The sequence below is a fragment of the Quercus robur genome, chromosome 6 (assembly GCF_932294415.1).
Source record: "Quercus robur chromosome 6, dhQueRobu3.1, whole genome shotgun sequence".
In the NCBI taxonomy this organism is placed as follows: domain Eukaryota; kingdom Viridiplantae; phylum Streptophyta; class Magnoliopsida; order Fagales; family Fagaceae; genus Quercus; species Quercus robur.
Window position 1 is genome coordinate 25,000,137 of NC_065539.1, and position 13,241 is coordinate 25,013,377.

General features: G+C 32.9%; 1 protein-coding gene across 1 annotated transcript; it reads left to right on the forward strand.

Annotated features, from left to right (window-relative positions):
• Positions 1-6,965: 6,965 nt before the first annotated feature.
• Positions 6,966-12,658, forward strand: LOC126733357 (NAC domain-containing protein 40-like). The gene is made up of 6 exons (XM_050436614.1): positions 6,966-7,120; positions 7,806-8,274; positions 8,416-8,687; positions 10,284-10,655; positions 11,298-11,603; positions 12,249-12,658. The coding sequence occupies exons 2-6, from the start codon at positions 8,082-8,084 to the stop codon at positions 12,501-12,503; spliced, it is 1,398 nt and encodes a 465-aa protein (XP_050292571.1). The 5' UTR covers positions 6,966-7,120; positions 7,806-8,081; the 3' UTR covers positions 12,504-12,658.
• The last annotated feature ends 583 nt before the right edge of the window (positions 12,659-13,241 follow it).

The following is a 13,241-nucleotide window of genomic DNA, read 5'->3' on the forward strand; positions in this document are numbered from 1 at the left end:
CTTTGGGCCACAGTCACCCAGAGCATAAAAGCTGTTTTGGGGTGGAAATTTTGGATACAAGACCTCCTCCATGAGCCTGAGGTGCTACTAGTGTCCCTTGCCCACTTGGTAGCACGCATAGGCTGAGCTCATGCAAAAGGTCCGAAAGGAACCGACCCATACCCTCCAAACCACACTTCCTCAATTTCCCCATAAGATGCATGGGCTTAGACCATGCTTAAAAGAATAAAATATAATATAATACATGAATTGAAATCACAAGAAAGTCGGGGCTTGCTTGAATCGGGCTTGTACGAAATATGTCGCGAAAATGGGTATCAACAAGGTTGAATCGAGGTCGAACCGTGATGACGTCATAATTAATTTAATAATTATTTTAAATATATATATATATATATAAATAGAAAAATTAATAAAAAATAGAAAAATTAACTAAAATAATCCAATTAAATATAAATATCTATATTTCAAATATATATTTTCATATCATAACTTTTACAAGACAAATAAGAAATATCAAATCCTAAGCAAATTTAAATATAATATCTATTTATTTATTTATATATTGATTAGTTAAACTTGTAATAATAATAATAATTATTATTATTATTATATAAGAATTAGAAAGACACTCAAATAAAATAAAATAAAATATTTAATAATTTTAAATTGAAATAATTATTATATACTTAATTGTAAATATTAATTGAAATTAGAGCAATAATAGTACCATAACATTTTATACAAATTTTGCCACAATTTGCCACGTGACGAAATGTGAGTAGTAGAGATGTAGATCCATAATTTTTTTTTCATTACTCACACTTTGCCATGTGTTAAATTATAGCAAAAAATTGTGTAAAATATTGTGATACTACATTACTCTTAAAAATACTTAAAATATTTAATGCACTTATCAATGCATGTCATATCATGTTGGGCAGTTGAAAAAAAGATCTAAATCTAATGGCTGAAAAATTTTGCTTTTATTAAAAAATTAAAACCTTTCTTCATTTCCAATGTTAGCCACGTGAGGGACTTAGGAATCCAAAAGGAGTAAAAAAGTAAAAAAAGTCTAAAGAAAGAAAGAGAAACACATAGTTCAGCGAAAAAGAGGAAATTGCAGAGCTCCATCAATAGAAAAAATAAAGAGAAGAAGAAAAAAAAGAAGAAAGAAGAAGAAGCAGCAGCATAAGACAAAGCCGTGATTGGCAACCTGCTGGCTGCTGCTTCAACTAGGCACAGACCCTGCTTCGTTGTGTTCTTCTTCCTCTTCTTCTTCTTTTTTTTTTTTTTTTTTTTTTTTTGAGGAACTTGTCTTCTTCTTCTCTGGTTCTTTTTTTTTTTTTTTTTCCTTACAAATCCCTTTGTTAAAGATCTGAAATTATCGGATCTCCTTCTAATCTTTGTTCTTCTTCGTGTTCTTTCATTTCTTTTTCATTTTTTCTAGATCTGATCATAACTTCATACTGGTGTATTGGCCAAAATTCACCGGAAAAGCTGAAACAAAAAGAAACCGTCCGAACCTCAAAAATCGGTCATGGTTCTCAAAACCGTACGATTTGACCATGATTCGCATGGGTCCCTGCTTTTTTCCCATAAAGCGGTTCTTGAAGCTAAAAAAACCGCAAAACTGAGGGGTTCGCGGTTTTCCTGGTCGGACCGTACGATCCAGTCTGAGTTTCAAAATCATGATTATTAGTCCTCTTACAGCATTATAGGTCAAATCAGTCCTCCAGCAGTACGGTATTATCTCCAGTGCTTAGGGTAATTTATATTCAATTATTAAATAAATTTAATAAAGTATTAACTTCAGGAAATTCTTATGAATTTTGTTCCATAGGGTCCATAGTACTCTCAACCATCATTACATCAATATGAAGAAAAAATTCCAAAAGTCTCAAATACATTATAGCCTCTTATAGTAAAACAATAAGTAAATATTAGTGGCTGCATAGTGATGAAAAATGAGTTATTTGGCATGGTATGAAGGGAGAGAGGGAATCCTAACTCAATGCAGCATGTGGTTACCAAGATCCTTAAGGGAAATGTGAGTGGTATGTAAGGAGAAACTTTTTTGTTGGGTGAGTGTGTGAGCTTATGAAAAGTTGGCTAAGAGGAAGATTGGTCTATTAGGATACACTAGTGCTAGCCGCCCATAGCAAGGGGTTGCTAGCATTGGTAATTTGGTGTATCCTAATACACCAATGCTAGCCTCCCAATTTTGCCACCTCATCAACCATTTTTCGTCTTAAAAAAAAAAAAAAATTCTAGCCCAATTTTCACGCAGCTATTTGGTGGCCTTTCCGAGCTCTGTTTTCTTTAAATTTTATATGCATGGAAATTTCTGGATGTCTAGTTTCCAACAGTCCTAACCTAGCTTGATTTGCAGTTATGGTTGTCGAGATATCGCGCTTGGAAGGAAGGTGATGCAAAGCTGAAAAATTTTGGACGTTTTTTCTTGAAAAATTCATATCTTCCAATCCAAAGCAGATATCTTCAAGCCCTTTTGATGAAAATTAGCTAAGACCTTATTCTTCAAGATGGTCTAGCTTGATCATTCTAGTTCTTGCCCAATAGGTAAAGTTTATTGTGAGAAGTCAGGTAAAAAACTGCCAGTTTTCCTAAAAAAACAATGAAGATTTTATTAGGGTTTTCAATATTTTGGTGATATCTTATATGTTTTAACTTCAATTTTGGCCCATAAACTATCTTTTTGAAGGAAAAAATATGCCCTACGAGACGGTTTAAAATTCAACATGATCCAACGGTTGGATAAAAAAATCAAAATTTTGACCATACCCCGTTAGGGTTTTGGTCGTAATTGTTGTAAGATGACTTTTCCTAAGGTTGTGATTTTTTTATCTTCCACTCAATCATGTTGTGTTTATTTTTACCTGTTTTGGTCTTGAAATTCATGATTTTGCACCTTTTTCAAAAATTTTTTTTTTAATCTTTGTTTTGACATGTGAATTAGGGCTAGATAAAATATGGTATCAACAGGGTGCCTAACACCTTCCCTACATGTAACCAAACTTCCAAGTCCATGATATTTGGTTTGAGACTTTTTAGTTTGCCTCAATTAATGAACCCTTAAAATTTGGTTTAGTTAATTAGGAAACCTAAAATAAATTAGACCCTTAGGTGACCAATCACACCTAATACAAAACCAATAATTGGTGGTGACTCCTAAAATAAAAATAAGAAAAAGGGACTCACATACACACACCTCACCCCAAAAACACAAGCACACAAGAGTCACGTCGCCAAGGACCCAATGTGCGACCAAACCTAGAAATATTTTTAAAATTTTTAGGCATCCACGACATTGCTCTTAATCATCAAGGCAAGACACTAATCAATTTTTGGTATAAGCGGAGTTCAAACCCCATATTTCTTCTTCAACAATAAGAGACTTTATCAATTAAGCTTATTAAAACCAATGAAATGACACTCTATTTCTAAACGTTTGTATAAAAATTGCTCATTCCTTAATGTTGTTCTATATGAGACACCAGGCCATACTTTTTAAAGAAAATTAAAAAAAAAAAAAAAAATCTACGCAAAATATGAATGAAATAAAACTTATTTTATTACATTCTCAAGGAATATGTCACATGGATAGGATATTGTAGTTTGGAATAAAACATGCAGAACAAAAATTATTAGTTGGGATTACGGAATAACATATACTGAACATCTTTTATTTTAAAGATTTATAAGTCAAATTAATTTACATACTTGCCATTTACATGTTGGCAAACCATATATGGTGATAATACTATTATTTATTTATTTATCTTAATTTGTTATATATATATATATATATATATATATAAAGAGGTTGCCCAAAAGCTAAATTATTTATTGTTGAATACAAATATATATATATATATATATATATTCATTCATTTAAAAATTTACTTAGGTGGAAGGTAAACCTAATCAATCCTTTATAACTTTTGCTAAGGTGAATGGTTAAATGAATAGAATCTATTTGTCTTTCAAGGAAGAGTGACACATTGCACTAATTTAAAAATGAGATGAACGTAAAATGAAAAAATTCTCAAAGAATTAATGCGCACATGGTAGAATACATATAATTATTGTGATTGTATATGAAACTATATATTCTATAATTATTTTTATTATTTAAATGATATAAAGTTGTAGACACTTCATTTTGCAACTCTCATTTAACCTCACTTGCATTGCATTGCATTGGCATATAATCATCATCTCACGTCTCCGAAGCAAGAATGTAATTTTGTTTGTTCGATCTCCAAATAATTTTCATGAAATACATCTTGAGGTCATGACAATCAAAATGACAATTTATGAGCATTAATTGGACCACCATATTAAAAGATATCAAAGAGACAAGTTTTAATGGTAAGGTGCACTTGCATGAACCAAATTTTGACCATAGGTGACTATGATCTTTTAATTCTGATTGGCCTCTTTTTAGTCCAATTTAAATTAAATGATGTGCAATGATCCTATTGGCTAAGGGTAGGATTTATGGTGAGATTTCATGCACCAAATTTATTCAAGTCAAAGCATTTATTGATTCTTGATGAAATAGCGAGAAATTGATTAATTTGACAAGTAATTAATTAATTAATTTTTTTTGAATTAATTTGCTCACCTTGAGGGCCAAGAAAATCATGAAAGAAAGTTAAAATTTGGAGGAAATTAGGTTTGAATTTAAAATGGAAATAGATGAAACGAAATAGGAAATTATCCAGAGGATCTGGGACCAAGTGTCGATCAGCACTTGGGTCATAATCTTCATATTTTCTTCCCTTTTTAGTTCATCTTGCTCCCCACATAAATTGATCTTGATTCCTACATTTTTTGCTCAAAAAACATAATTTTTCCCCAGTCCCACATTGCCTAGAGATATAACCCTAGTTCCCCCATTCCTAATATAAATATCCTTCTCCACCTCAAGTCCAAAAAGACACCAAACCCCTCTGAAACTTTAGAAATTTCAAATTGAAGTGCTTTGGAATGTTGTACATTCAAGTAAGGTTTCTAAACCTCCTATTTATTTTTATATCTTAGTTATTTAGATTCAAATAGTTTTGTTTCTAGGTTTTTTACATGTTCTTGTTTGATTAGCATGTTAGATTTAGTTCTTAGTTTTTGCATGTTTAGGGGTTTTCAATTTCAATTAACATGTTCACATGCTCTTAGAATATGGTTTTTCAATTGCAATTAACATATTCACATGCTCTTAAATTAGGGTTTTTTCACACATCAAACATACACATTCACCATCTCTTTCAATATCCAATATATACATGCCTAGAATAGGATTTCATCATGCTCTTTGATGTTTTCTCTTTGTTTTAGATGATAGAAACTCTTGAATGATGTGATATGATCATTGGCCACTACAGTTTAGAAGATTGGTTTTACTAGGCATGTTGGGTATCAAACATCTTCTCAATCTTGTAACTTAGCATTTGAACTTAGATCAAGGGTTAATAGATTAATTCTATTATTTTTATTTTATCTATTAGATTGTAACTAGGAATCAAAGTTTTTTTTTACTTCTAAAGGGTGATCCCCTGAAAAAGTTTTAAGGGCCAAAGGAGTTAGGTTAAAACGACGATCCGACGAGCCAAGCCTAGCCCAAATCACAAGGAAAAGACCTAAAACATAAATTAAAGGCAAAAGGCCAAACAAGTTAGGATCCTCTTGCCGAGCAAAGCCAATGAGATTTGGGTTGTTGTGGTAACGTCTCACTTGAGGACTAATGAACGATAAGGCAATCAAGAAAGAAGGTTTTACCTAGAAAAACGAGCCAATGATCCAAGAAAGGTGGCATGCAACTGAAGCAATAATCACATCCGCGTTAATTAGGTGTTCCTACCTAATACAAGCAGCAATAAATGGTGAATGACCAGCATGAACATTACTTTACATCCCAAAAGTCCTCATTCATCATCAAAAAAAGGAGGGAAGAGATGCTTGATGAGACAAGCATCTTCTGAGATCCAACATGATAATCCACTATTTGGATAAGGGTGAACTAAAAGCATAAATAGGGCCTTTCCCTACATGTAGAATGGAATTGGAAAATTAAGAAAGAAAGTGTATAAGTCATATGAAAGTGTTTTTTCTTAAAAAAGCTTGCCTATAATCTCGGCAAAAGTGTAATTGTGTCTTTAAATCCAACAATGTTTGTTCAAATTCTTGATTTTACTTGTTCAGTCATCCCATTGTGGATTACCCTTTTGTTTTATAAATTTGTGGCGTCGGTTAGAATTTCAAGATCAATCTTCTAGTTGGGCCTAAGAGTTTTTTTACCACAACATTACTTTTGTTGTAAATTGTATCTAGGATTAAAATGATGTAATTTATTATTATTATTATTAAAGACATATATCCTTTTCAATTCATCAATAAATGGTGTACTTTTCAATTAGGTCTTCTTATTTTCTCAATTAAATAAGTGGTGACTCTATTGTACAATTTTTAATTTAGGAGATATGATAACAACAATAGAACCTTTCCATTCTATCTTGAGAGACAATGACACTTCTCTACTTAATTTCTGTGGGACATGGCTAAAACCACCGTTGAAAAGTATTTAGGTTAACTCTTTCTCATCAGATCAAAATATTAATCAATTTTTAGTACAAACAGGAATTAAATTCAAAATCTTTTATTCAATCATAAAAAATTTTACTAATTAAACTAATTAAAACTCACCATATAACAATATTGGTGTAAAGTGAAGCGGGAACCATTTATATATCTGAAATGTATTAGTACGTTTCCCTCGTTAAAAAAAAAAAGAAAAGAAAAAGAAAAAGAAATGTACTAGTACGTCATAAGCGCAGATAGAATCTAGTCATCAACCTGACCATTAATGTGGTAAGCAGACCAATCATAAACCTCGGATTGCCGGTGAAGCTTCCTGACCAATAAGGTTTAAGGAAAAACTAAACACGCTTTCTCAATCCTCGACTCTGTTTACTACTACTATTTAAACAACTGTATTGCCCGGTTATCAAAAAAAAAAAAAACTGTATTATCTCACTCGCGCTCTCTCTCGCATGCTTTCTCTCTCGGTCTCTTTCCCCCCCTCTCTCTCTCTGAGCTTCAGGTATGGTCTCTCTCTGAATGTTTTCTATTATTTGATTTTGTTTTTAGGGTTTTAATTTCACTTTTTAACTCTTTTGATTATAATCTTGTTTCATATTCTAGGGTTTTTCTCCCTTCTTGTGTTTACGCTTACCGTGTTTATGCGGTCAAAATTAGGGTTTTTTTTTTTTTTTTGGTTTTATAATCTGGGTTTGTTTTTATTTTAATAAAAAATGGAAATTTGTTGCTTGTTATTCTTGGTCTCTCTCTGAATGTTTTCTATTATTTGATTTTGTTTTTAGGTTTTTAATGTCACTTTTTTAACTCTTTTGATTATAATCTTGTTTCGTATTCTAGGGTTTTTCTCCCTTCTTGTGTTTACGCTTATCGCGTTTATGCGATCAAAATTAGGGTTTATTTTTTTTATTGTTTTATCAAAAAATTATCTGGGTCTGTTTTGATTTCGTCAAACATCTATTAGTTGTTTCAATTTTCGCTTAATCTGGGTTTTAGGTTTTGTTTAGGCTTCTCTATAATATTATGTCCTTCTAATGTAAAATCGATTCAGGGGATTTCTTTCTTTACTTGAAAAAAGAAAAATTAAGAGATGAAGATTTGATCGGTTGATTTCTGTTCTTATCATTTAGTCTGTGTTATTGCTCTGAGTGTTTCGTATCATTGTGTGTGCCTGATAATGTCTTTTACAGGAATATCTTGCGCACCAGATGTCGCTTAATCTCAACAAGAAGCAGTCATCAATCATTTGGTGTGATTTTAATTTCATGAACCGAGGAAGGCTCTGGTGTTCTTGGAAGTTTTTGTTTTGGCATTGGACTTGACTGTTCTCTTTTGTCATTCTCATTGCATTGTATTGCACGGTAGAGTTATTGCAGACGTTTTGTTATTTGTTGATTAACATACAGCGGGTTATAAATTATATTCCTCACTGCTTGTAAGGAAATTGTATACTGGGAATCAAAGTTATGGAATCGAGGAACTCTGTCTTGGATCACTTGATGGGGAAGGAGTTGTTTCCCTCTCCAGGGGTTCGGTTTAATCCCACAGATGTTGAGCTAGTTATGTTCTTTCTATTGAGGAAAGTTATGGGGAGAAAGTGCCCCGTTGAAGTCATTGCAGAAGTTGATGTATACAAGGTTTCCCCTTGGGACCTTCCAGGTACTTGTGAAAGTTCTCATATAAAACACTTCTTTGTTTTATTTTTTATTTTTCAGTTAGTTACACTGTTTTGTTTTATTGATTAGCATTTTGTGCTCTCTATATTTGTTTCTTACTATAGTGTGTTTGTTCCTTTGCCAGATAAATCTATTGTGAAAGGGGATCTAAAATGGTACTTCCTTTGCCCAATTGAGAAGAAATATTCAGCTGGGGCTAGAATGAATCGTGCAACTGATGTTGGGCACTGGAAAATCACTGGAAATGAAAGACCTGTTCATTACGATAACAAATTGGTTGGTTCTATAAAAACTTTGATTTTTCACATGGGAAAAGCACCAGGGAAACGAACGGATTGGGTTATACATGAGTACAGACTTGATAATAAGTACCTGGCTGAGAGAGGAGTTGCTCAGGTAATGCTTGGTTATTTCTCATTCTGTTGTATGATACTCTTGTATCCATTCTCCTCCACTAGAGGTTCTGAAATTATAATGCATGTGCCCCTTGATTGACTAATGCATTACTTGCCTTTTGATCCAGACTTCCCTCATTTTTATAACCATCTATGCTCACAATTTAAAGTTTGTTACCTGGATTGACACGTCCAGGCCTGGTTGCACTTTAGAAGCACTTAGTTTCGCAATCCAAAGTTATTTACATCCCACCTCAACAGCCAATTGTTTAGTTAACACTTACTGGACTTTCGCTATTCCCTGTCGAAAGTGTTTTCAAGGGACTCAAATTGTCTTTGAGAATGTTACATATTTACATTGTCTGTTTGTAAGCTTCTGTTGTACTTTGTAGTTAGATATGTTTTAGAGATTAGAGAATGTTAGAGGGTTTACTTGTCTATCGAATCATCTGCTTGAATTTTTATGAGTTAAATTTTCTTTTGATTGACTAATGCATTACTTGCCTTTTGATCCAGACTTCCCTCATTTTTATTACCATCTATGCTCACAATATAAAGTTTGTTACCTGGATTGACACGTCCAGGCCTGGTTACACTTTAGAAGCACTTAGTTTCGCAATCCAAAGTTGTTTACATCCCACCTCAAAAGCCAATTGTTTATTTAACACTTACTGGACTTTCGCTTTCCCTGTCAAAAGTGTTCTCAAGGGAATCAAATTGTCTTTGAGAATGTTACATATTTACATTGTCTGTTTGTAAGCTTCTGTTGTACTTTGTAGTTAGGTATGTTTTAGAGATTAGAGAATGTTAAGAGGGTTTACTTGTCTGTTGAATCACCTGCTTGAATTTTTATGAGTTACATTTTCTTTTGTGTTTGAATTATGGTAGAAAATTTTAAAAATTAATTATAGGGACCTATACTTTGGTGTTTGCAGCGCCTGAAGTTTTTTTCTTCAGTTGACGAGCGTGTCGGTTATACTTATAATTGGATAAAATATTATCCTCACTTGTTTGAATGTTCCAAATATATCCCCCCTTTGATTACACATACAATAGTCTTCCCCTACCTCACCTGGCATTTACATTGCAAATTCTTGAGAAACATAATATTCCAACATGACAACCATAATCTCTACTTAAAAAATATTCTTTTTGATTGAATTTTATGTTCTGTTGAACATGTCATAATTTTGTTTTGTAGTTAGTCCATTCCATATTTGTCCATTTTTCCATTTTGCAAAGATTCCATTTTCCCACTTCCAGCAATGACTTTCCAAAATTGCCACTAGAAAGTTGTGCACTCCTTCAAAATAATGGTAGTTTTGATTTTTTTTTCTTCAAGAAACATAGCAATGATTTCCTTCTTACCCTTTCCTTCTAAAGAAAGATGACAAAGAAATAAATTGTGTCTGTTTAAAAGCTTGAGTTACTAAGATGGACAAATATAATGGGATAGAGTAAAATGTATTGGTTGTATTGTGATGACCTAGCACTTTTGGGCAAGTTCTATTTCTGTTTGTGCTTCATGTATAAAACTGATTGATTGTGTTCTGGTTATTGAATTCAAATTGATTCTCTTGATGTTTTTGTCTTGCAGAATGGACATGTGCTTTGTATGATTTTCCATAAGGAGGGCCTAGGACCAAAAAATAATGCACAATACGGAGCACCATTTAAGGAAGAAGACTGGAACAATGATGAAGTCGGCTTCGTAGAAGTTGCCTCTTCTGGTTTTCCTACTCCAGCCTCTGTACTGCCTAATAACTATAGCAGTTCACTTGCTGCTGGCACCTCCCAATGTGATGGCACAGCTTCTGAGTCATATTTATCTGAAACTGTGCTATCTGAATGTGAGATGCTTCCAGCAGTTCACAGTATTAATGTTGTTTCAAAGGAGTTTAATCAAGTTTATGATGGGGATGTTACTTTTTCAACATCAGTGGTTTTAAATGAAGATAAGAAAAATAAGGTGTGTAACCACTTTTGCCCATTTTTCTTACAAATGTGTTCTGGTATGAAGTATTTTCTAATGTACATTGTTCACTATGAACTTGCTCCAAGCTTTTGACATTGATATGTTTTTTGATGTGGTAGTTACATTAAGTATCTGTCATATTCCATCATTTCCAAAATTCACTAGTGAAATCAATATATCTGGATCCAAAATGTAATACATTTATTTATAATTTCCAAATTTTGGCAATCCAAATTTCATTTTATTTCATTCCTTTCTTTTCCCTTTTTACAAAGTAATGTTAGAAAATATTGAGCAAAACAGTAGTTACATATATAATGGAAGACTGGAATTACCACACTCTTATTAAAACTGAACCAGCAACTTTCTACCCAAAGAGACTTAACACCAAGACTCAGTAATAATTAAAGTAGCCTATGAAAGGTGTCAAGAATGCCCCACATTGAAACTAGACCACAATTCTTGAATATTTTGGCATTTAATCTTGTTTTTCCTTGAACTCTTTACTGTTTGCATCAGGGGGACCATCTCTTAGCATTTAACATTTTTTTCCTGATTGATATACTACTCTTTTGCTTGCAAATGTTCTTTGAAGTTCTAATATTTACTGATGTCGATTTGTTTACAATTTTGCAGAATCCCATTCATGATGGAACTGATGAATCTACTATTTGCAAAGACTTGGGAGATCTGGTCAACACAGCTGGACTAAGTGAAGGTGGATTCGATTTCTCCACTGGTTCTCCAGACAATTGTCTTTACATGGGGGATCTCAGAAAGCCACTGCCTCCTGAAGCTGGTGAATCTCAGCATGTTTCAACCAATGACCTGTATCCCGGATACAATGCTAACATTCATTCAGAGCTGTCTCCGTTGAATTCTTGTGATGCTGCTCAGCAAATATCTGTGTCAGATGTGTGTGATCTGCTGCCTGGGTTTAAGGTGAGCTTTTGAAATAATCAACCATTATTGACCAGGAAGTTTCATATCTTTTCCATTTTGTGCTTATGAAGAAACAAATCTTGGTTATCCAGGTTTTGAATCTGCATTTTAATAAAAAAGTTATGTTGCAAAAATTCCTTGAATTGAAAAATAAATAAATAAAGACTCCATCCTTTCTTGGTAGTAATGATCTCCTCATGTGTATTCATTAAAGCTAATATAATAGTTTCCCCACTCCATATATCTTGTTTTTGTTTCCAGTCTGTTTAAATTTAGTCCAACTATCCTCGGTGGGATTAAAATGGCTAATAGTCTTAGGTTTCCCTTTTTATCTAACTTCATGGCCCTTGTTTCGTGTTGGTGCTGGAGTTTTGTTTGGTATTCTCATGTGCTATTTGCCACTATAAAATTTGAATCTAGATTTCAAAGCATTCTTTAATTTGAGAGAATATATATTCTACCTGCTGAAAGTATATGATCATTTTGTGGAAGAAAAGTAGTTTGAATTAAACAGCGAAACCATAGTGAGTTTTTATTTTTCCATCACCTGCATGGCTACATTTAACATATTTTTCTGATAGCTTTGCTAGCAAGTGTTTTTTGAAGTTTTAATCTTTTCTGATGTAGAATCTTATGATTTTGCAGAATGTTAGTCATAATGGACTTGCTGAATTGTTGTCTGATGAACGTGAAATTTATGAAGGCTTGGGAGATCTGGGCAATACATATAGACAAGGATGTAATTTTTCCACCGGTCATCTGGACGACATTTTTAGCATAGAGGATCTTGAGCCTGAAGCTGGTGGACCTCAACAAGTCTCAGATTTCTACCAAATGGCCTGTCCAAACCAAAAAGAGAGAAAAAGAAAAAGACAAGAAGATAATGATGAAATAAAATAAAAATTGAATGAATTAATGTGACTGATTTGTGTCGCTTGTGTTATCAATGTTTCTTCTCGATTGTTTCCGAAATCTGAGGTAGTGTTTCTTTCTGAAAATTGATAATGGTTACTTTCATGATATCAAAAAATGTGGTCCAGTTCCTTATTGTTTTATAGAGTTGTGTTTTAAATAACCTACTAAAGTATTCTCTTTTTATTAATTTCCAGTTTACAAAGCTAAGCTCTTATTGCATTAACTTGTGAATAGTTTTACTATTACCTGATAGCAATTTCAAACCGTAAAGATCTTGTTATATTATTTCAGGCAATTTTTGACCCTTTATTTTTGGGACATGGCTTGTGTCTAGTAGCCAGTTTTACCTGACACAACCTCATCCCTTATTTGTGTTCATCTAGTGCAAGTGTAACTTACCAATAAAAAAAAAAAAAAAAAATGTAATCATGATTGGCATCCTGTGTAGGGTATGTGGTTATATTGCTAGTAAATTGGATTAATTAGATTGTTATTAGGTATTTGCAAAAATTAGATCCCCTCCTAGCAGTCTTAATTTAATTTTTACCTGTAAAGAAAATTTTTAACTTTGAGAAACAAGGTAGGGGATTCAGTAAAAAGAGCAAATCAAACAGAAGAATGGAAGGGCCAAATTTTGTCCTATACGCATACTAACGTATTTTTTACATTGAAAATTGTATTGTTTACAAAATGACTAGAAAGTAGTAAGGGTTGTACGAGTAA

Bases quoted from the DNA above. Each gene is read 5' to 3' on its own strand.
- LOC126733357 (XM_050436614.1), top strand. From the start codon at position 8,082: ATGGAATCGAGGAACTCTGTCTTGGATCACTTGATGGGGAAGGAGTTG. The intron at 8,688-10,283 runs GTAATGCTTGGT...TTTGTCTTGCAG, and splicing joins CTGAGAGAGGAGTTGCTCAG to AATGGACATGTGCTTTGTAT. The intron at 10,656-11,297 runs GTGTGTAACCAC...ACAATTTTGCAG, and splicing joins ATGAAGATAAGAAAAATAAG to AATCCCATTCATGATGGAAC.